Raw genomic sequence first — 24,137 nt, forward strand, 5'->3', positions numbered from 1 at the left:
GATTATGTTTTCTCATCTTTTGTGGCCAGTCAGGGAGGTGTCACTTCCCTTTGTTACTTGTGTTACTCTGATATTAAACACCCACTCCTGTTGCACTCTCAGACACTTCCTTTTCTTTTCTTAGTTGTCGTGGTTTGTTAGAGTCACCTCGGGTACTTTGTTACTCCCCGTGTTCCCCGGGACATTTTTCTAGTGTTGTAACACCACAGATTAAAATCACGGGGTGAATTAAACTGAAGTGAAGCACAGCAGCAGATATTTCTGTTATCAGTTTACCTCTCCACATGACACAAGTTAAACTTCTTGTTAAAAGCTTCTGCTTTTGTATATAGAGGATAATACACACTCATTCCTCATTGAGGTTTCCCTCAGTAAAATTCAAAAGGGGACATGTGTCGATCTTGAGAGTGTGTTGTAGATAATTCCATGTGTTTGGTGCAAAAAACTAAAGGCAGATTTTAAAAAGCCAAAACTTTATCAAAACACTGTTCAACCTGCATAAATGTGAACATGTAGAAACAAGCGAAAAAGAAAGCTGTCTGTCTGTCGTCTGACCGTTTAGCTTAGTTTTCCACAAGACTAAAATGTGGCACCGCTGACTGAGATAAGCAGCCCCCTCAGTGTTGAGTATGTGTGTGTGTGTGTGTGTGTGTGTCTGTCCTCACCTTTCCCTTGTTGAAGTAGTGGATGACCTTGCGGCACAGCCCCTCCTTGCGATGCCACTCTGTCTGAGCAGGATAGTGCAGGAACTCTTTGAGAGGCCGCTCGTCCCAGTGCAGCAGCTCCCAGTACAACAGCAGAGTGAACGCAGCCTCTGTGGACAAACAACCCCAGCGTTTTATACAGTGTGCATGAGTGTGTGTGTGTGTGTGTGTGTTAGTGTGTGTGTGTGTGCTGTACCGGTGTAGTTCTCCGCCTGTAGATGCATATCACACAGTTTGTGGATGTAGCGGATGTACATCTCCTCCTTGTTGATCTCTGACTTGTAGAAGTTCTGAAAAGACACAGACACAAACTGTTTTCATCCAAACTAAAATAGTTTCTGTGGTTCATCAGGTAGAAACAAGTACTGAAGGATCTGCAGTATTAGAGATATCAACATGACATAAATCTTACCAGGAGGTTCACAGTGCAGCCAATCTTCTTGTTCTCAGTCTCATCTCCCTTCATACAGTCTCTGAAGAATAAACGACACCATAGCAATTAAAAACTGCAGCCCCTCCCCCTCCTCTCGTAATGAGCCTCTGTTCCACTGGCTCCAGCTTCTATAAGAAAGTGGACTGGACAATGAGTTTGGGCTGATATTCAATAATAGCGAATATTGTGATATTGGCTTTACTGTTTGTTGTAATCCTGCAATGTGCCTTCTGAGTTACACTGGTGAAGGAACCTGGTCCAAACACAACAAACACATTTTAACGACTGGATGCACGACAGCTAAAAGACTGGTAGCAACAAACTGGAAGGACGCAGATCGACTGAAAGAGGGACTGTGGACTGTGTCTGTGTGTGTGTGTGTGTCTCTTGTATGTTACCGGTAGTCCAGCAGTCGCTCCATCAGCCGTGTGACTGAGGTAACAAAGGAAATCCCCGTCTCCCTCCACGTCTCCTGCTCAATCTTCTCCAACAGACTTCAGAGAAAAGAAAAAAGAAAAATCAGACACTGAGCTCGTTTTACAAACTGGTAACTTGTGTTTTGACTCTGTTGTTGTTGTTGTTGTTGTTGTTTAAGTCAGATCTCTTTATTTCCTTGAAACTGATTCACTTTCAACAGGCCCATGTGCACAGGGCAGACTTCCATCAGTTAACTTGGCCTTTCGGAGAAACAGTGTTTTCAACAGTTCATGGGTGGTTGGTGGTTAGTGGTAAAGAGCTCAGATGGTTAAACATGAAAATATGGTGGCTATTCTCTACCGGCTTGTTCATGTGAAAGTAAATGTGGTTAAAACCCACAAACAGTGTTTTCTGAGTAAGTTGTGCAACTGTTATTGTTTGAGTTTGTTTTACTGTAAGATGTGTCGCAACAGTTTCAATCAAGAACGATAACCCGCTTTTGAAATCTGAGTTTTAGTTTCCTCTGAATGACACTGAAGAGACACTGAGAGGTGATATAGTAATAAACCTGAACATTTTTGTTTCACCGCAGCTTTTACGAGGTATTGGTGATGTCATACCTGGGGTACGGCCCAAACAGCTGGGTTCTAGTCCCGCAGCACAGAGCAAAGCAAACACACAAGAGCAGTGTTAGAGCAGAGAGACAGAGAGTTAATCTGTGTTACCAAAGAGAGGCAGAGCAGAAGGATCAGACTGGGGTTTCAAATCAGAGGCAGACACGGGGAGAGAAACTGTGAGGAGTAATCTGACTGTCTTCTTACAGCAAACCGAAGAGCTCCCTGTAGTTCTCGTCACCTTTCCCCTCGGACACCAAACTGTCCAGCTTGTCGATCAGCTCAGCCTCCACCTGCACGCACACACCAAGAAAAACAAACACTGGCTTCCTCCAAACTATCGGGGCTGTTTGCAGTTGTCCTTAAAAGTGTGTGTGTGTGTGTGTGTGTGTGTGTGTGTGTGTGTGTGTGTGTGTGTGTGAGTGTGAGTGTGTGTGTACCTGTTTGAAGTTCCCGTTCTTACGTTGCTCCCAGTCCATCATGTCATGGAAGATGGGGATCATGATGTTTCGTACCTCCACCTGAGGGACCAGCGTCACTCCCAGGAACGGACCGATCATACCGGGGATGAAGTGGATCTTATTCTCACCTGCAGCCAGAGAGTTCGTATCAACTCTTCAATCTTTGATCAATCAACCAATAAATCTAAATCTGTGTGCGAGTTAACCATTTCAGCACGGAAACGGAATTGGACACACATTAGATTTCAGGAATATAAATTATAGTTACAGTAAACTCTTTGAGAGGTGAACAAAAAGTCTTACCCAGGTTCTGCCACATGCTGAACAGTTCATAGGTCATCATCACTCTCATGTCACCGTACCTGCAGAGGCACAAACATCAAGTGATAAGTCCCAAAAACTACTAATAATATGTAAGAAGACTGTAGAGCCTTTAGATGAAAAGGTTAATATAGGTCAAACTACTGTTAACTCCTTTTATGATAAAGAAAAAATAATATATTTAAATGTAGTTCATGTCTTGATTGGCTAAAACAAGAGAGCAACAGGGTGAGGAGATTATTTTTTGGGGGTTGCGGGTTGATTTTCAAAATAAATTAATAATAAAGAGTTAGCCAAACGTTGGCTAACTACCGCAGAGTGGCTGAGCGGTGCCTTAAGATGCCAGCTCAAGATGAGAAGAGATGGAAGAGATATGTGAAGTTGGACCAACTGAAAGTAACGTTACAAAGTCAAGTTCAAATGAAAGACGTGAGGTGCTGGCGACAGATTTGGCCTCCAACGAGCAGGAGAGGTCAGTGACCTCAACGCAGCAGAGAAGTCACCGGTACCGACTCCCCCTCTGTGCTGCTCATGGGAATAATATTATAAAGAGTACAGTCCTGATCTGTATGAATGAAAAGTGCCCTGATAACTTCTGTTATGATTTGGCTGCTGTATAAAATATGGAAGGTGTTTTAATGTTTTCTTTCCATTGAAACATCGCAGTCGCTCAACTATGTGCTGTGTCATCGTACATGTCTCAATCCAGGAATTCGCTTTTTGATCCGAAACTCAGTAATAACTGTGGGTGGGGACTTTACTGAGTTTAGTGTCTAGGTCCTCTTCGTTCCTGGGACTATTTGGTGGAGAAGGCCTAATGGAGATGGGAAAAGGGTTTTCCTGGTGTGAGAAAGTGTGTGTTCCTGCAGGAGGGAATAAGAAGGTCTCCAACTTTGTAGATTCTCAGCACAAATGACTCAAAACTCTCCGGAATAGAGAGTTGGCGGTCTGTAGTGTTTTATTGGTGCACGGCTCTCACTTGTCTAAAACCTTCTTCCTCTTCGCAGGGCTCAGGCTTTCCAGCTGTAAACTGGGCTGGTTGATATACAGTACCGCCAAACTGAAGTAGGAGTTCCACACCTGCTCTCACACACACACACACACACACACACACACACACACACACACACACACACACACACACATTAAAGCATATCCATTAGTAATATTTCAGAGTGTGTGAACATTAATGTTAGCAGCCACATTAGCTCCACTGATTCATGATGATTCACAGTTTTCTCTCCCGGTAGAAAAGGGATTCGAGCCGACGATGCAGTCTGGTGCCATGGTCTGTGATGCAAATCCCCGACCAGCTGAATGTTACATTCCTCATGTTTTTGTCATTGAAAGTGAGAGATATATTCAGCCTTATATTCATGTTGAAATGGCCCATTTTGAGGCACCTGTGGCAGATTAACTGAGCAAAGGGACGGGGAAGCCTCACAGACTTCCAGCGGTTTGAATTAAATCTCATACCAGACAGTTTGTGGGTGTGTGCGGGGACGACTGTGGCTCAGTTCCACACACGTACCTTAAAATCAAATTCTGCTTCTGTGAAGTTCTTGTGCAGAGCAGGAGACAGATACTGAGCTGTGGTCAGGATGATGCTGCAGAGAGGGAACACACACAAACAGCTGTTGCTAGGGCAAAGTTGTGTGTTACTTAACTAGAGCTGCACAATTAAACAAAACATTATCGTAATCACAATCTGTCCGAGTGCAATATCCAAATCGCAGGAGCTGCTATTTTTTGATAAAGGGAAATGTGTCACAACCTTTTTGTGCAATGTTAGTGCAATAAACATTGTGGAGTTGCAGAGACGCCCCGGCCTACAAATCATATTGCAATCACACTATGATATTTCAATCATGCTTGAGTCAGTGATAGATGCAAACACTGTTAGATGTGTGTGTCCAGGCTGTCGGTGTTTCATTCTTACTTGCTGGTGAGGAGTCTCATGACGTTCCAGTCGCGGGGGAAAATGCTGAGCTTCATCAGATTTCTAAACACACACAGGATCTTCAACAAGAACTCCTGGAGACGGACGATGAAAGAAGAGGAGGGAAGAGTCTCTGAGTGTCAGTTTCTCTCAAACAACGTTCAAAACTGTCATGAGGAATTTTTACTTTCCTATTGTATGTTTGGAGAACTACAGCACCTTCCCTCAGACATCACCTGACACAAAGGCCTTGAAGCACTGTAGTTTACACTTGTATATTTCAGCCCTTAGGAATCTAATTAGTGAGGTTGCACAATGACATGATTGTAATAATGTGTTTCTAGCTGCATGTAGGACGTCAGCTTCCTGTACCTTGAGCTCCTCCTTGCTCTGAAAGTTTTCCATCAGGTGTTGGAAGTGGATGTCTGTCATCTGGCGGAGGAGGGACAGGAGGCAGGACACGTACTCTCCCTGTCAAATGGGGGGAGCGGGGGGGAGGCATGTGAGCCAATCACATGGAAGCAGATGGCGGCACATGAACAGTCCGTGTAAATAAAGCCCATAATAAGACAAACCCTCCGTACAAAGAAAGGTGTAGTGGACAGAGGAAGTAAGGATTAAGACTGAGACTGAGATAAAAGGAGTGAAACATGAATGAAGAATAGTGGAAGTCATGTGACAACCAATCTCTAAAATATATGAAATTATAACAAGAGAAAGAAGAAATCATTCAAGTGCATGTGAGAAAAACTCAGATCTTTTCCAGAAATACATATAACAACGACAGGATGCAAGGAAAGAGCAAAACACAACTTTTAATAAGAATTATTAAGGCATGCAGGGCAGCATGCAAAGAGAGAGGAGGAAGAGGAGAGGGAGGAGGATGAAGACCGAGTCGTGTCTAATGGGAGAGATACCAACAGCTGTGAGGAGACGTGCTGTCAAACTGTTTTCTAATGTTTTTCTGGACGTTTGTTTTTATTCATTTTGAACCTCACTGTGACATATTCTGTCAAAACTGAACTTGTTGTCGTTCAGATGTGAGGAAAGAATTTTCTGATAATATAAAGGGAAAATAAACAACAATAATATATGGCTTAGGGTGGACGAACATGCAGACAGATGCGGGATGGACGAGGGTCGTGGGGGGTGAAGTAGTAGTAGTCGTATTGTTAGTTACTAACAGTGATCTCCGCGGTGCACTGCGGACAGCGTTGACCCCTTACCGCCTCCTGCGATTGGCTCTTGCTCATGATGGACAGCAGGGTCTGCAGGAGGACGTCCAACAGAGACTCCACCATCATCTCCACCTCCTCCTGCACTGACGTGTCCTGGAGGAATGAGGTGAAGGAAAGGTTTGGTGAGACGGTGGAAAAAGGAAAAGGGGAAAGCAGCGAGCAGCGATGGGAGGAGAGAGTGAGGAAAAGGAGAAGAGGAAACAAAAGAGGGAAGTAAGAGGGAGAAGTCGAGTGAAACGTGTTTTATTTGAGTAAGTGTGTTTGTTTATGGCTGGGAGGTTACACTGACATCAGGATTACTGGGGAAAGAAACTTCATTAAAATCTCACATTTGATGCTTCATGAGTTTCTGGGTTAATGACACAAACTCTCAACCTCATGGACAAAAATTAAAGGTTTATATCAACCACGACTGTTTAACAACCTGGAAGGAGTCAAATCTGTTGATCATCTGTTCTGAGTTTAAAATAAAATGTCTCAGCAGCAGCAACTGAACTGGCTCGAGCTCTGGTCCCGATCTTCCTGGAGGATGATTCTTTTTGATTTTGGTGGATTTGGTGACATGTTTTCATTTCAAAATTTCCACTTCTACCAAACACAATCAAATGTGTGTGTGTGTGTGTGTGTGTGTGTGTGTGTGTGTGTGTGTGTGTGTGTGTGTGTTACCAGTGAGCTGGTCTTGATAATAGAGAATATCGAGCTGAGTATTCCAGAGCAGATGAGCAGCTCTTTCTGCTGCCTCAGATGGAGATGGATGTGATGCAGGACCACAGGAAGCAGGATCCTTCGAGACTCTGAGGACACAAACACAAACACAAACACAAACACACAAAGACATTTATTTTGGTGTTGGTTCATCCAGAACACGTTCCCCTTTCATATCACAGAGGATGAATCGGAGAAAACAATAAGATGTGTTTGTGTCTTTACTAAAACCCTCACCTGGGAAAGAGAAGAGCCTGCTGTCCACAGTCCGGGCTATGGACTGCAGTTTGACCACATCCATGGACTGTCCTATGTGCACCGTGGACGGCATGCTGCCCAGAGTGCCGCGCACAAACTCTGCCACTTCTTGCACCGTGAACATCTGCAGCAGCTCATCGAAGATCGCAGGGAACGAGTTCAGCAGAGCGGCCTGAGGGAGAGGAGGGAGAGAGGGGGGAGTGAGTGACGAGGGAAGAGGGGGGGAGATTTACAGAGAGAAAAGGAAGAAGAGAGGAAGAAGAGAGGGAGACTGGGCTGCATTGTTAGGCAGCTTCTGTGTTTGTAGTGGAGAGAAATGTGACCAAGACTCTGTAATACAGCCGAGCTGAGAAAAACAGTTTCATCACATCCAGTGGAGTCCAAAGTGGCCTCAGACTCTTGGCCTCCACTGATCAGGTGTGTGCTTCATGCAGGTGAACATGACAGTGTCCCGGGGAAGTTTACTATTCAGGCTCCATTTCATGACACAGTTTTAAGCCAATCACCTGGTATTAAGTGCCGACTTCATGTTCTAAAATTCATTAAATGAAATGTACTTTACATGGAGGCTGTTCACCATTTGAGAGGGACACAGGAGAGTGAACAAGGAAAAACTCATTCATTAGTAGATTAGAAATCACAGCAAGATTAAAAGGGAGCGATTAAGAAACGACAAAAAATAGGAAAGGGTTAAGAAGACAGAGCGTCAAAAGCAGCAGAGAAAAGTCATTAAAAACACACAGAGAAGCTACAAGTTTTAGTAACAGCACAATAAAGACGGTGCAGCAGAAAAGACTTTAAAACAGTTTGAGTTTCCTGTCGACAGGAGTCGGTCTCTGTCGCTGTACAGAATGAGATTCAGGAGGGACGGTGGTTGTGCCTGGACACGGGTGTGTTGCTCTGACAGGAAGCCAACACTCAACCACAGATTCAATGAAGACGCGTTTCAAGGCCGACGTGCCTCTTCTCCAAGAGCAAATATCATGTTTCAGCTACTGGATCGATTCACTATCAACTTCTCTGATCATTAATTTCACTTTGTCTATAAAATGTTTTAATTTCCTGACTCAAAATTTCCTGCAGAGATGTCACAAATTATTTGTTGTGTCCAGATGGAACCAGAGAATATCTGACATATTTTTTATTAAACAATGACTTCAATGAAGAGCTGAAAGTGTGTGTGTGAGTGCAACATGACAGGAAGCAGCTGGTGGCAGTGAAAACATGTTCTGAATCAGGTCTAATTATAGTTACGGGACTTTGATCGGTCAGTAAAGGTCATCTGAGGAAGGTGTGCCTGTGTATGTGAAGGCAGTCGGGGTGGTGGGGTGGGGGTGGTGGTGAAGGACCACAAGTGTGTGCGTGTGCGTGTGGTTAGGCTCACAAACAGCTGAACAGGTGAATGAGGACTCTGGGCTTCACACAGGGAGCGGGGGTGTTCTGGTTTTCATCCGGACGTCTACTTACTGACAGTGGAGACGGCCGCAGAGCGTTGGAGCTCCAGGCCTGAGTGCAGTTGGCTTGCCCGCTGCCAGGAGCCTGTCCTGGGGCAGGGGGCTGGGCTTGGCCCAGAGCAGGGGCTAGTGCTAAGGGAGCAGCAGGCCCAATGCCAGGGCCTGGGGCTTGATTTGTGCCTGGACAAGACTGGGAGGCCTGTGGTGCATGGACGTGGAGGGAAGAGGCCGAGGAGGAATAATAAGGACCCGATGGATGGAGCAGAGCATAGTGGGAGATTGAAAGAGAAGGTGAGGGAGGGAAGGAAAGAAGCAAGGAGAGGGCCGAGGTACAAGTAGAAAGAGGTAAATAAAGGAGATAAAAATCAGATTAAAGCAACTAACAGAAGCTGGGAAAGAAGCTCAGGAAGAAACTAAACTATAAGCAAATACAATTCAAAAATCTCACAAACTACAAAGACACAACAAGTCGCAGTTACATTTCAGCTGTGAAAAAAAGGTGATTACTTCATCAGAGAAGCACATCAAATATCTATTATTTTCACACTTGATGCTTCTTTGAAAAAAAAAAGAAAAAGAAAAAAAAAAAAGACCTATAAACAAAACATGATGAAGAAACTGTCGAACTTGTGCTGTTCCCTTACCTGTGTGAAGATGAGGGTCTCTGAGTTGCGGCTGTCCAGGCTGAGGACGAAGCGGATCGACTGAAAGAGTTCCTGGATGCTGGTGCGAAACTGCTCCTCCTCCATCCCACACGTGGCCCGAGAGTAAAGGATCCGAGACTGGACAATAAACTTAAACAGGTACTCCAGGGCCTGAGGGGAGACAGGGAGAAGAAACATCAATACAACATCAATAATGTTTTAAACAAACAAACATAGTCAACTTGGAGATTTATCGTCCAGGTCACTTGTTTTATCGACACATTAACGTTCTGGTGAGACACAAAAAGTGAAACTGAAAAACTGAAGAATAAGACAGATACAGGCTGAAACTGTGGACACACACGCACACACACACACGCACACACACACGCACACACACACGCACACACACACACGCACACAGACTTGTTCACACAGACTTGTTAAAGATGGATTAAAGAAAACTCAGATCTGAACCCACGGCTGCAGCATGTGTCAAAACTATCCTCAATAATTCACATCGTCCACTTTTACCCGACAGTGTGACCCATTTGAGACAGATGTTTGAATCTGATAAATATTTCAAAGTGCTGAGCGGCATTTGTCTGTGAAATGTGTTACATTCTGCTCATGTGCTTCAGATGGAACATCTATTCTGAGCTCTGCCTACAATGTGAGGCGATGCTGAATGTATGCAGTCAGCTTTCTGTCTGTTTACAAGGGGAAGTGGGAAGAACGGGAAAGGTGTAAAAATGTTGATAAAGCTTTATGGTTGATTTTTTTTTTTTTTTTTACATTAAAACACTGTGCACATGAGTCGGTGAGGAGAAGAGGAGATGAAGCGTGTCAGACATCAGAATAAGGATGAGGATCTCTGCAGCTGCTTGTTTGTTTGTGAAAAACACATTCGTAGATCCAGTCGGTGTTTTTTGTTCAGCAGGTGACTGTGAGACGCCTCCGGCCTGAACCAGTCGCTCCTTCTCTCTTTACATGACCCATAAAAACTAAACAAAGATGGAAGCCTCATATTTGGCAAAAAAAAAAAAATTAACATTTTTTGGAAAACAGAACTGCATAAAAAGTAGGACACAAATATAAACACAGCTATGAAGTAACATGCAGAGATTTAGTTGAGTAGCTGATCTCATCATGCAGTGTGCAGCCTGTGGGTGTGTAATGTAAAATGCAATGACAGCACATGTTGTTTAACATTCACCTCATTCACAGCATTAGCTATTACGTAACAGCTCCTGTTAATCGTATAAACTATTTCACCTCTTCAGTCAGGTCACAAGCGACAACTCAGCTGAACTCGTTCAGGAAGCTTCATATGAACTCTTACCCTCATGGCTTCCTGTATGTGATCCTGCCTGACCACCTCTGCAGAGCGGTCCATGTACCACTTCAGGCAGCGGATCAGCTCTCTGAAACACAACAGACATTAAACACTGCATCTGAGCCAGTGTGGTTTTTCTGTCTGAGATTTACCCAGGCTGTGAACACAACACTGACATATCATATATCAATATCAAGCTGATATTGTGAACTTGTTAACAAACAGCTGTTTATTTCCACATCCAGCAGCTACAGAGCAACACGATGATTCGTGTGGAGTTATGTTTGTGTCATCTGATGAATTAAAGTCCAGTGTTAACTCTCTTTCTTTGTGTGTTTGGTCTCCTGAGGGAACTATCTATTTCTTTAGCTGCTAAATGCTCCACTATGTTCACCAGCCGCTCCCTGACTGAGTCCGTCTGCTACTGAACAGGAAGTGGTCAGCAGCAGTGGAAAACGTGTGCCTGCTGCCGCTGAAAACCACACAATGAGAGGGGTGAGAGTCAACCTAGTAAAGCTGTGTGAAGCTGACGACAGCTGCAGATTCAGTAACTCTCTGAACACTACAAGTGACTCCTTTCACATGGTCACACTTTCATACAGTGTAATTATAAAAAATACTGGTTAAAGATGCTTTAAAGAAATAATAAGCAACAGGTTCAGAACACAGTCAGCACCAATTTAGAGAAATAGGTGTTGGCTGTCTTTGTATAATAATTAATAATAATATATATTATAATGCAACAGATGCACATGGCTTTGGTCTGAAGTGGTCATAAATTCATCAACATTTCAAATCATAAACAACAAAAAAAATTATCAGAATATATCAGATATCACACTTCTATGAGACATCTGAGGTGAATTGTGATTATTGGGAAACCTGGATAACAATAAACGAATGTTACCCATGTGCATGTGAATGTACTTGCAGAGACACTTCAGGATGTGGTGTTTGCAGAATTAGTAAAATGAAAGTGAGGGATAATGACAGTAAATACCATTCTGAGAGGGATATTCTGAACACAAACATGAAATCAAGAACACACACACACTTGTACCTGCAGAGTATTAGTCAGAGTGAAACACTCACTTGTAGGCCAGTGCACCGGCAAAGTGTTTCTGGATGTACGTGTCCATCACCGGCCTGAAGTGGTAGTATTTACTGTCCCTGAGCAGGTTTATGATGAATACCTGAGAGAGAGAGACGTTTAGATTGTAATATACGTGACACAATACTGACACTGAGTCACTTCTGTTATTGGACTGATTCTAAGAGGACTCCAGCTCTTAGTTGATATTCTCAGTTTCACTCAGTCACATTGTGTCTTACCAATGACTGGAACACCAGTGGTCCATATTTGTCCGTGTTGTCGTCCAAGATGGAGAATAAGGTGTCCAGAATGTCTTGGAGAAACTGCCACACACACACACACACACACACACACACACGGGTCATTAACTGTGACCACCTGTTTATGGGTCAGTTGATCTAACCATCCCTCTGCATAGCTTTACTGTAACACACTTGAGACATAAAACAGTAACTACAGTACACACCCTTTAAAATGTAAATAGAAGAAATTTAATTTAGTATACACCAATTCAAAAACAAAAAGTTCCTTTCAAAACTGTTTTTTTTTTTTTTTGGTAACGCTAATTCACAAAATGGTTCATTTTCTTCTGATGATACATTTCTCGTTTATAAAAAAAAAACGGGGGAAAAATGAAAGTGTCTTTTTTGGTCAATCATGAAATCAACGGTGTGGTGCCATCTGCCAACTGAACTGACTCACAATACAGGCAGCCAGTCTTTCCATGTAAAGAAACTGTATGACTAATAAATCTTACCATACACATTTCTAAGAAGCAGTACATAATGGTTGGGCACTCTTAATGAGGGGAACTATATTTGTCTTACAACACTGAGAATAACAAAAAAAATAAAAATAAATTTGACAACAGGCTGCTCGCAAACAAAGCAACCACAAAACCAACTGTGGTAAGTTCAGATCAGTATTCTGAGAAATCACACGTGTTCAGAAACACCAGACAAAAGCTGCAAGAGGAAGTGTTACTTCACACGGAGAAAGATATGATCCTGTGGTGGCTCACTGCCAGTAATGCCTCTGGATGAAAGCAGTGAAGCAACAATAATTTCTGTGCGTTTATGTGCTGACACTGCAGTTACATAGTTTGAGCATCTGATTCACAGTGACTATTCTTTTTTAGCTTCCTGGAGAAGTTGATGGAAGTAATCCAGAATCCATATCAACCTAGGAGCAACACGTGGATTAAAGACTTCTTGTCTGACTGAACCTCACCTTCACTATCTCCTCTCCACTGACGTGTCGTAGCCGGCCGAGAATGTCCATGACCCGGTCCGGATGGGCCTTCCACTTGAGCAGGGCCAGGAGGTCGACTGAAAGACCACAGCAAGTGTCAGAAAACGTGGTGACAGCAGTAAAGAAAAGCACTGGTCAGGCCCTCCGTAGTTTACATAAAACACCAGGGTCCAGTATCCACACACAGAAAAGATGGATGAATAAAAACAGAGCTAATTTCATTGTTCTTAAGAACAAACAATCACAACATACGAAGGGGGCTTCCCCTGTGATTATCATTAGATCAACTGTTCTGCATGCAGGTCCCACGAATGAATGAAGGCAGAGCTTTAAGATCTCACCCGGACACTTTAAAAACAACATGGGATCAGCTGAGTACCGTTCTGAGTGAGCTTGGTGGAGGAGAGCTGTGTGGAGATCCAGAAGGTCTCCTTGGTGCTGCGCTGGAAGATGAGGCTGGAGGGGATGCTGGGGCAGCTGTTGAAGTCTTCTTTACAGCAGGGCAGGCCCAGGTAGAGGGCGTGGTTACTGAAGGTCGTGTTCTCGTCACACTGAGGCCAACGGGAGCCGGGAGTGAGATGGAGACAAGGAACGGTAAATTATTTAAAACAGGAAACATCTGCAAATTCACAAATCTCAAACTAACACAACTGGTGACGCAGTTGTATAGAAGCACATTCTTGGTGAGTCCATACCTTTGGTGGGTTGTTTTCCTCTGAGACACTTTGAATGCCAGTAATTCACTTTTAAATAATCCTGAATTTTGACAGTTCGACAGCATGCACATCGAACTAGATGATTTTTCACTTCATAACCAGCTCCACCGTCAGTGGTTCACTGCAGAATCATTCTTACTGGAAACTGATCAATCATGTTGTTTACGCACATTGTTTTACAGTGGATTCCTGTGGTGTGACTAGTATAGTGTAAGTGAGAGACCCGCTGATGATCAGGCCAATGTTTAATTAATGGATACGGGAAAATGTAAAGAAAACGTGCAGTAATTTTAAAAATCCAACTTCACAGTTTGTACAAAAACATATTACATATAATAATAGAAACACAAATAAATACTATGCTGGAATTTTATGCTCTTAAGGTTGATGACACTTGTAAGAACCCACTGGATGTCACTCTGTTGTCAGAACAGGAAGGCCAGAAATAAACAGACGAAAAAGCAGAAGCAGTAACACAGCAATTTCGTCTGACCTTGTAAACGTAGAGTTCATGGCTCTCGTCTGAAAGAGTGGTTCCATCCTCCCTCATCAGGGGAGTGAAGGCAAAACCAAACAGCTTCTTCTCTCCTTTGTCCTTTGCTGTGGAGTGAAAGAAAATGGAGAAATGAGGAGAGAGAGAAAGATATACAACAGAGAGAGGCAGAGGGAGTTTAGAGTGAAGCAAATTTTTTTCCCAGCTTTGCTTTTATTGCTTGTTTTGGTAAATAATGTATTAAAATTAGGACAAGAAAATGACATGAAAACAGGTAGATGATAATCTCAACTCTGGTATCAGCTGCTCTAGTCGTCATTTCACTACTGTGAAGATACAGGAGACAATAGTCAAACCACTTCAGCAACATATTGTTTATGTTGATCTCACACTGTTTACTGTCACTGTATTATCTCTGCAAGTACAATTAGCGTTTGATGTCATGTCAAAAAATATGAAAATGTACCACAGCCTCTCTTAGTGACATGGAGTTACTCACTGGAGCAGTGTCTGAACTCGAAGCGTAGGTGGGACCCTCTGAAACGGTCGATGGGAATCGGCAGTTTAATCACTTCGCTCCATCGAGGGCTGTTGTTATGGTAGAGGACGAAGGAGCGGTGCTCTGGCATGTTGGGCTCCCCTGAACCCAGACAGATGCAGTCCTGCAGAGAGACAGAGAGAGGGACAGAGGGATTAACATACATCCTAACAAAGAGCTTCACACCTACCAACATTTAATCGTCTCTCTGGTGCACGTGCTTATTTTATGTTTGCCACTGGATCAGTGTTTTGAGGGATGTAATTTCATCACTGCCTCTTCCTGACACTGTTTTTGTTTCATGTTTTTGTTATGTTTGAGAAAACGTGTAGATGTTTGTGGAATCAGTTGTGCCACTTGTCGCACACATACAGCTCAAAAGTTAAAAAGCGGCTGGATTTGGTGAAGTACAGGAGGCTCAGTCATTTCTTTGCAATGATCATTTTTAACTTTGAAGAAATTATTCAGTCTCGTTTTATCTTTGTTGATTCTAAATGTTGGTGTCAGGAAATCAGGTTGTTGTGGCAGCTCTGTTACTGGCTTTATTACACGGGCAGCTTGATGAACACCACTGCTATTCCCAACAGAACTAGATCAATAGTATTACGACTGAATCATAAACATATAAATTACAGTTCTTCTGAATTGCTAAAACACTAAATTCATCTCATTTCACTTTTTTGCAAAAACTCTAAACACATTTTCACTCACTAAAACACACTGTGCACTGTGATTCACTCATGACGCATAATGGTAACCAATGATAGCAGTGGCTAAACACAATTACAGCACAGATGTCACAGCTTACACACAATAACTCAAAACTGTTCATACTTTTTGCTAATTATTTGATGAAACCAATATAAGCCAGTTCAGAGTGCACAGGTAGCTGAAGGTTGAAGATTGAAAGAAACAAATGGAGGAAAATAATCTGAGAGAGGAAGGAGGAAGTGCAAGTTCAAGAACAGACCAAGAACAGTAATTTCAGATGAAATTTGTGTGTGTGTCTCAGTGTGCCGTGTGTTACGGTAAAGCTATACAGGGGGTTGGTTAGATCAGCTGACCCACAAACATGTGGTCACAGTTAATGTGTGTGTACTTGGAAATGCTACTTAGTGAGGCCCAAAAAACTATTTTCGTAACATCACTTAACTTTTGCAGCATCTCTTGAATTCTGGCATAATTCTGGTGCAGTGCTGTTGTTGTTCAATTAGTATCTGAAAGACTTTTCAAAGTCTTTATCCTATGGTTGTCATTAGGCTGTAAACCTGCTGTAATTCTCTGCTAACGAGATGTGGATTCAGAAGAAAAATTTGAAAGTGTCTGTACAAAGATCAAAATTTCCTCAAGTCTCAAGGCAGCAGTTAGTTTCTTTTTTTTCACTGTAAACTGCTTATACACAAAAACTTTATATATCAAACAATGTCTGAAACCTGCAACTCAAACAAAAAAAAAATCAACACACCAAATCTGCAAAAAACCAAAAGCTGATTCTGAGTCTTTAACTCAGTTTTCTATGTCATAAAACCAGTGGCGGCTGGTGAAAAATATTCTAGGTGGGGCTGTTTGTGCCAGAAGCTTTCGGTAACTATCCCAATAAAAGAACCCAAACCAAAAGATACCATTGTTTTAAGGATAAACAATAATTATTTAATTGCCCTTTAGAAATCAACAGTTTGACAATGATATGAGATGCATATTAGTGAATACTCTTCATACAAAATTAAATTTCTTGAGACATTTACAGTTGGATGATGATTAAAAATAACTACATACAAAGAAAAACTGTGTCATAGGAACATAAAATGTAGCAATTGGATTAAATACATTAGTGAATAATAATAAAAAATTACAATATAATGGTATTTTATTATAATATTTACAGGTGGATGGTGATTAAAGTGAACTATACACAGAAAAACTGGCACAGGAACATAAAATGTACCAATTGGAGTCTAACCAGCATTTATGTCTCACTCCCTTGAAACCTGGGGACTGTGTGCAAATACTGAGTCGTATATGTGTGTGTTTTTTTTGTGTGATTGAGTGAGTGAGTGAGTTTTATGATAAAACACTTTTTGCAAAACACTACACACAATTCTCTACCTGAAAGGCACAAAGAGAGAAGAAGGGTGGAGACTCGCTTCCAGTCTCTCATGAGATAAAGGCCACACTTACACTTCATGTCATCAACCACAGGTTGCAGTTTTTTCACTATTGCAAAAACACAGTTCCTGAAACTAGGGCCCTGGTTGTAAAAGCTCCACACACACAAAATACAAAACATCTTACATCTCTTGCAAAAGTAAGCACTACATCAAAAACTAAATTAACTCTTCTAAATATGATACATTAGCTTCAGAACTTTACACACAAACAACAAATATATAGATCTTTCCACCGCCAACTGCACATGACTGTGTTAAATCTAAAATATTTTTCACATTTCTACTTTTCTAATAGTATAAAGAGTATAAAAAACACTATTACTGTATGTTTTTTTTTTTTAGATATTTTTCATTTGGAGCATACTGTAAATATGAACACAGATGCAATGGGGAAACAAAATCTCTCTATTCTCAATAGTGAACCGAAGATGACATGAACATACTGTACTGTAAAACACAGTAGGCCTATCGTGTCTCTGCTCCAATCTGTAAGAATTGTCCTAACTTCTTCTGACCCGTCCTCTCGCCACTCCCTGTCCTGTGTCTTGCTCCTCTTCCTATTTCTTCTCTCGCTCTTCTTCCTCTTACTCGACCACGTCTTCCTCTAATTCTCTCCAAAATAGTCCTCCATTGTTGGTCACACCAAAGAGAAAACCTGACTCACATTTATGGTGACCAAGCTGTGATTTCTGTGTGATCTGAGTGTTTACATGTGTCCTCACGTGCATTCTGAGTTCAGGTGATTGCTAATTGAAGGTGGTGTTTCAGTGGCAGTGTTTAGCAATTAACACACAAAGGCTTTTAATTTTTAATGAGTCTAATGTGGAGAAGAATGTGTGTATAGTTCTGCAAATCTGGGGATTTGGTTCCTTGTGTGTCAAGTTTCAAAATATGTGCATTATTTTTAATTTTAGTGTGTAAGCAATCGTAAAAAACTGTAAATGTGAGAGAGACTGGACTGACAGTCCAACCCAACATGAGTCCATTTACAGCAGCATCTATAATTCAAAGCTTCAGAAATGAGAACAGGTATGTCTACAGGTTACTTCAGCATTACTGCATTGTGTTACAGAAAAACATTTGGTTTCATGGTTTCAGGTCAAAGTGTTGTTGTGGTATAATGAGCAGGAGACTACTGATGACTAACATGATAGTTATGGCTGTACAATTCATGAGTGGTTATCTGCTCTCAGCCTGTTGCGCCCCTCCAGTAGTAGAGAGGTATAGGCTGTGACCGGGTTTCCGACAAGTCACGTGGTCACAGCTGTATGACTGCGACTACCCAGAGTCAGGAAACGTAAACTGTGAAGTGCCGCCGGCTGCAGACGAATCGTTAAGATACTCTGGAGCTACTAAAGCCGTAATGGAACCTGGACTAAAGTTTTTCTGGCTCCTGACTCTGAGTATAAAGGCGTTTGGCCATAAACAAGGTGAGAAACAGCAGCCGATAACCTGCGTTGACCGATTCGTCGATATGAACATACAATAGACACGCGCGGAATTAGACAAAATAATAATAATAATAATAATAATACCACACGCCATGTAGACGGGGTTTTAAAGGCGGAGACGGAGGTGAGCACCTGCCGACAACTACGGTCGTAGCTCTAAGTGTCATCGCGGCTTTTTCGAGTAAAAAATAAAGTAATTAGCTTCCTTCATCACACCACCTGTTCAACAAGATTTAAACACTAACAAAGCCTTTATTTTCAACTTCTCCATCCACCGCGGTTTGTTTTTGTGAACTCAAGCTGCATCGCCGGAGGGCTTGCAGGAGCTCCTTAAAGCATCCGTGCCCAGGGGTTAAGAGTAAGGAGAGGACATGTACTATATTTTTAATATGCATTCCTAATTGTGTCCATTGTGTGAAGCCAGAGACCAGGCAACAAGCACACAGTATGTGTCTGTAAGTCACGTGTAGGGCAGACGTTGAAAATGTCATGTAAATAGAATGATGATTGCCACTCAAGAGAGAGTCACTTCTTGTTTTCAGAAGTTGGCGCTGTGACTATGACTTGATATTAGTTTGCAGATATATCTACAGTGTCAGACGGTCATCTTGCATGTTAAAGACAGAAGATATTGCACGTTACTTTGCAAGAGTCTTCACGTGACATGTGCCTACCGATATTCATGCTTGTAGGTGAAACAGAGCAGGGGCTCAATTTAAAAAAATAATAATTTTTTTTAAATCAACGTCCATGTGAATTGGAAGATTGGGGGAGTATAAAGTAATAACAGTAAGACATAGTTAGCACAGTACACCCATTATCAGGTGTGATATTATATGATTATGATATTGAGATTATGCTCCTTTGCATTTGCATTGCACTTGTAGCTGGCAAGTCCTAAAGATTTAAAGTGAGTAAAACTGTATAATTTTTTCCTGTTTTAAAAAAAAGGCTTGACAAAAACTAAAACATCCTTTTTATGTATCATGTGTTGAAACAGGTTTCTTATTTAATCAACCACAATACAACTAGAGCATGAAAATGTTTAAGAATAATTAAGGATATATAGTGCATTCAGAAAGTATTCAGACCCCTTAAACTTTGTCACATTTTGTTATGTACACTCGATCTAATTTTCTGCTTCAACTTGATTATTCAGCTCAAAAATGTCCTGAATAATACATATACTTTTCTCTTCCCTGGCCAGGTGTCATCAAAGTGAAAGTTGAAGAAGGGAGTGATGCCATTTTGCCCTGTTCCCTCATCACCAAGGAGAACATTGAGTCGAAGCTGTTTGATTGGAAGAAGGACGGTCAGATGGAAGTTTTCCTGTATGATAATGGCAATAATTATAATAACGGCCGCTTAGGTCAAGATGACCAATTCAACGGTCGCGTCTCACACTTTGAAAAAGAACTGAAGTACGGCAACGCCTCCATACTCATCAGACATACGAAGATGGCTGACAGTGGAAACTACAGCTGTGATTTTCCACGTCTCCGGCAAATATTTCGCATTTGGCTTGTTGTTGGTGAGTACATTCTGCATACTGTTGCATAGCTTTAATTCTGGTTTTCTTGTCTACAGTTGTCTGTCTTCCAAACCACACCATGGTTAGCTCAAGTTTGAAAGTAGGGCTGTATAGGGTATAGGGCTCAGTATATAGTAGTAACACTTGTAATACTACCGGTAATACTAAAACATTATAAGTGAAGCTGGATATTTTCCCACTAGTGTTTTAACCTGTGATTCTTCTTTTTTCTTTGGATTCATCCTACGCTGACCTGCTTCAACTATCTACTTTGTCCTGCTGCAGAGTCGTCTGATTTGTCTTAGCTTTCTGCTTTTATCTGTAAATCAGGTAACTAACAAAATTGCTTCTGCTGCATTCTCTAACCTCTTCCATTACATTTATCCATATTCTACCTTTGGGCTCCACCTCAGCTTTCCGATCTCTGGAGAATAACTTGAATTTAATCCGAGCTTTCCATGTTAACATTTGTAACAAAGCCATAGCTTTGCGAGATGGGTTCTTCATAACCAAAGATGCCCACCTTCATGTTTTACCTCTCCACACACTCCAACACTCTAATATGCCTTTTAGATCGTGACCCACAGCGCCCTACCTTAGAAGACAAATCAGGAAAAATCCTTGGTGAGTGGTGCTATATATATACAATACAATATATCGTGCAATGATAATTATTTACTTAATGATCTAAAGTTCATGCTGTATTTTCCACTGTTATACATCTACCATAATAATAAAAATAAGACTTCAAATCCTGATTTTGTAACTGACATCGTCTGACAAAATCACCAAACACCTAAATTAAAGACAACTGTGTTAAAGTCGTTGTCGTGTTAAAGTTACTGTTCTACATGTTCATACAAACTCAACACTTCCTGTAACCGTTTCCCTGGGCAGACACCCTTTATTCCTTTTATCATTCATTTTATATTTATATCATTCCTTTTATTGTTGTGCTGCAGTAAGCGTTATTGTCTCATTTCCAGCTGCTGATATTTCTGTTTATATGTTATTTCAGATATACTAGTTTCTGTAGCAGTTACTGATCAGCCCCCCCCCCGCTCTCTCTGCTCCATGTATCTTATGTTTAGTTATTCCTCTGCCTGCTTTAGTAATAATGATTCATGTAATGAAACCCTCTCTAAATGTCTTTGATAAGGTATTTAATACAGCTACTGCTTCATCTGCTTTGTTTTTCTGCTGTCTGCTGATTTCTGACAGAAAGACTTTACTGAAAGAAATTACAATTCCAGCCATTTAAATGTCCTTCACAAGCTCTTCTTTTTACTCACAGGTGCGGCTCCAAAGCCATGTATCACCATTGTTAATAACACAGAGGATGGGATGCTGCTGATGTGTGAGGTTTTCAGAGCTTTTCCAAAGCCGACACTGGAGTGGCTGGACAGTGATGGAAATGTCCTCCCTGCTGACCAGCAACACGACCCAGAAAGAAGCGGCCACTACTACGTTACCCTCCTCATCACTGTGACCAAACGCCTCCGCTGTGTAGCCAAGCAGGAGGCCATCGACCACATGACTGATGCAGAGATCCATGGACTTGTCTGTGGTGAGAGTTCTTGCACAGCTTTAAAGCTACAGGATTTATCTGGATTTAGTGCACCTACTAGAGACGAAACTGTTACCAGTTTCACACTACATCACGGTAGAAAGCAGATAAACAGTGAGCTGTAGCTGCTCAGCCTCTGTGTGAGACGCCTCGGTTGGTGATTGTGTGTTTTTAAAAAGGGCTGCAGCTCACTGTTTTATTCCCGACTGCAGTGTAGCCGCTGTGTTTCTGGTTTAACAGCACCGTGCTGGACAGGTGACAGGTGTGTCTACAGTGTCTGTCTCTGAAAGACGTAACAGCACAGAAAATAAAACATTTGACTGATCATTTTGCTCAATATAATCGCAATACTAAATTTCTGTACCGTTTCATGTCTAGCACCTACACTGTAGGTATACATATGATGTGTAAAGCACATGAACTGAGATTTATTGATGTGCATTCAACAGTTACAGCATAGTAATGAAGTTTATGATTATAGCAAGTCATTTGTTGTTGCTGACTCACTTAACACAGATAATGCTAAAAGAAGGGATTCAAAAGCTCAGAGTAACGATAAATGACTAGTTATAATGCATTTAGTATTTACTTATACTGATGTGAAGTAAGGTCAGGAGCAGACTAAATTAATAATAATAAAATAAACTAGTAGAGCTTTTCTGAAATTACTCGCATTTACATACAGAGTACATTTATAACAGTGACTATGGTGTATCTGCCCAGTTTGCTTTGCATACTGTTCTGACTGAAATGCACCAAATATTTTTTATCCCCCTCAAATGAATTAACTTAAAAATATTAAGGTAAAAACAACAGCCAGATTGACATGTTTTTCCTGTGATAGACCTTCACACTACAGAGACCGACAATTTGCTATTAATTGAGTTAATTACGGTAGACAAATTATTTGTTAATCACACATCAAAGGTAATGCCAAGGGAGGAGTAGTACTACATATTCCAACCTCTTTTAAACCCAGTGTAAAGTTAACAATAAAGCACAATCAGCATCTGTTAAGTTACAAATTCACAATTTTGAGAATGACATTATCTTTTTAGGTGTTTCAGAGAATCTCTTCACTGCCAAAGAATGGATGCTGGGAATTTTGGTTGGAGTTGCTATTGGAGTTTTTTCAACTCTTATAGTTGTGTATCTACTTCTATCTCTGTGTGGAGCTCCGAAATGTTTCACAAAACAATCCAACAAAGGTAAGTTTAATATAATGTATCTTAAAAATGATGCTCAGTTGTCAGTTTATTAGGAACACCTAGCTAAAACATGCAGTTTAATGCAACAGTCCTGCAGTGAATCCTCCTCCATCATTAGATGCTACTTAATTGCGTTGTAGACTTAATTTTAAATGGAAAAATTGCCATTTTAGCCATGAATCTTCAATCAATAACCCACAATAATACTAAAAAACCAAAATCTCTCATTTACAAAAGTTTTCAGACCCTTTGCTGTGATACTCCAAGTTTACTTTAATTATCCTTGAAATGCATCTAGATCTTGACTGGAGTCCAACTGAACTGATTGGGCATAGTTTGGAAATTAACACACAACTGTGTTTGTATTTATTTGTTTTATTTGTTCCACAATTTACCCTGCATGTCAAGACAAAAACCAAACCATGGAAATCTCTTACACCTTTTCCATCAGGGCAGTTTGAGGGCCAGTTTGGTGCTGATGCCTGATCTCAGTCCAGTTCTTCACATTTTTACAGCCAAAGAACCAGCTCTTAGCCAGGAAAACTGGATTGAAAGTGGCACCAACATTTTGTTGGTCTAGAACCAAGAAACATTTGCATCAGGGTCTGGGGGGGTGGGATTATCATGACCAGCAACCAACTAAAACTTGCGACCACCATTTAAAAAAAAAAAACACCAGAGCTAGAGTATGCAAACATGAATGAGTCTGAATACTCTCTGAAGCCTCCGTATATTATTGATCTCACCATTAATTTCCTTTATAGCTGCATTAATTAATTAAATTTTTTTATTTTTTTTACCATTTGCAGATTCAGAAAAACAAAATGGTACTTCAGGAAAGACACATCAATGTACAAATGGTGTTTCAGAAGAGCCGTCCTTTTAACAGTTATTAACACGTGTATAGTTTTATGGAGTTTTTTGATGCTGTATATAAAATAAAAATCTAAATGTTTTGATAATAAATTGCTATTTAAAGATATTGCTTTCTATTTATTGGCTTCTGCACTTCTCCAGAAACTTTCAGTGCTTGAAACTAAGATACATAATGAATAACTGATGCAGAATTGAATCGACTGTGTGGGAAGGACTCAACAGTGGCCTAACAAATGAATGCTAACACATGGCTACAGTACACAACATGGATACAAACTCCAAGGAAGCAATGCAGACAAATTAAAGCCGACCAACACTTTCACACACAGACTGCAGAGTTGAGGTTTAATAAACAGTGAGAGATTTAGCCATTCATAACAATGTCATGGGTTAATTTCTGGTCGCTGCAGTTTGCACAAGACCTGGATCTGTAACTGTAGTTTCATACACATCTGTATTAAACTTCACCTCAAGGATGTACCTACCAAACAATACTGTTGTTCATTTAATGAAAAATTGTCACTGTAATATTTGTGTATAAGAGATAAGAGTCCTCTTAATATACATGATTGAGACATATAGGAATCATTTATTTATCTGTGTCAAAGCAAAGAGCAGAGAAGTAGAAAACCTGCTTTAAGCTTTAAAAAAAATAAGCAGAAACTCGTGTTTATCTTCATCTTCTGTGCTCCAAAAGATGTAAAAGCTTTTGTATACACTG

The 24,137-nt window shown here is 41.1% G+C and overlaps 2 protein-coding genes across 3 annotated transcripts in view; one reads left to right on the plus strand and one right to left on the minus strand.

The window, feature by feature from the left end:
- Positions 1-24,137, minus strand: part of dock3 (dedicator of cytokinesis 3) — a 112,234-nt gene that overhangs the window by 10,480 nt on the left and 77,617 nt on the right. The window contains exons 16-39 of the mRNA XM_022768986.1: positions 14,577-14,739; positions 14,078-14,184; positions 13,248-13,419; positions 12,848-12,945; positions 11,857-11,940; positions 11,617-11,717; positions 10,531-10,612; positions 9,189-9,359; positions 8,558-8,647; positions 7,070-7,262; positions 6,794-6,921; positions 6,074-6,220; positions 5,262-5,360; positions 4,890-4,984; positions 4,482-4,557; positions 3,930-4,030; positions 2,933-2,991; positions 2,609-2,757; positions 2,376-2,461; positions 2,175-2,201; positions 1,536-1,631; positions 1,117-1,177; positions 901-994; positions 666-814 (exon numbers count right to left, since the gene is read on the minus strand). Of these exons, the coding sequence (XP_022624707.1) occupies positions 666-814; positions 901-994; positions 1,117-1,177; positions 1,536-1,631; positions 2,175-2,201; positions 2,376-2,461; positions 2,609-2,757; positions 2,933-2,991; positions 3,930-4,030; positions 4,482-4,557; positions 4,890-4,984; positions 5,262-5,360; positions 6,074-6,220; positions 6,794-6,921; positions 7,070-7,262; positions 8,558-8,647; positions 9,189-9,359; positions 10,531-10,612; positions 11,617-11,717; positions 11,857-11,940; positions 12,848-12,945; positions 13,248-13,419; positions 14,078-14,184; positions 14,577-14,739 (2,628 nt within the window). The remainder of the gene's footprint in view (positions 1-665; positions 815-900; positions 995-1,116; positions 1,178-1,535; positions 1,632-2,174; positions 2,202-2,375; positions 2,462-2,608; positions 2,758-2,932; positions 2,992-3,929; positions 4,031-4,481; positions 4,558-4,889; positions 4,985-5,261; positions 5,361-6,073; positions 6,221-6,793; positions 6,922-7,069; positions 7,263-8,557; positions 8,648-9,188; positions 9,360-10,530; positions 10,613-11,616; positions 11,718-11,856; positions 11,941-12,847; positions 12,946-13,247; positions 13,420-14,077; positions 14,185-14,576; positions 14,740-24,137) is intronic.
- LOC111239171 (butyrophilin-like protein 10) lies at positions 18,062-23,466 on the plus strand. 2 transcript variants are annotated; one of them, XM_022768988.1, is made up of 6 exons: positions 18,062-18,213; positions 19,442-19,765; positions 20,339-20,389; positions 21,060-21,332; positions 22,391-22,540; positions 23,350-23,466. In XM_022768988.1, the coding sequence occupies exons 1-6, from the start codon at positions 18,147-18,149 to the stop codon at positions 23,424-23,426; spliced, it is 942 nt and encodes a 313-aa protein (XP_022624709.1). In that variant the 5' UTR covers positions 18,062-18,146; the 3' UTR covers positions 23,427-23,466. The 2 variants fall into 2 exon arrangements, with proteins under 2 accessions (XP_022624709.1, XP_022624710.1); XM_022768989.1 differs by lacking the exon at positions 20,339-20,389.

This window comes from Seriola dumerili, unplaced genomic scaffold (assembly GCF_002260705.1).
Source record: "Seriola dumerili isolate Sdu_G_001 unplaced genomic scaffold, Sdu_1.0 BDQW01002074.1, whole genome shotgun sequence".
In the NCBI taxonomy this organism is placed as follows: Eukaryota; Metazoa; Chordata; class Actinopteri; order Carangiformes; family Carangidae; genus Seriola; species Seriola dumerili.

Coding starts and splice junctions, on each gene's coding strand:
- LOC111239171 (XM_022768988.1), top strand. CDS start 18,147: ATGGAACCTGGACTAAAGTTTTTCTGGCTCCTGACTCTGAGTATAAAG. Junction 18,214..19,441: donor GGCGTTTGGCCATAAACAAG/GTGAGAAACAGC, acceptor TTCCCTGGCCAG/GTGTCATCAAAGTGAAAGTT. Junction 21,333..22,390: donor GATCCATGGACTTGTCTGTG/GTGAGAGTTCTT, acceptor TTATCTTTTTAG/GTGTTTCAGAGAATCTCTTC.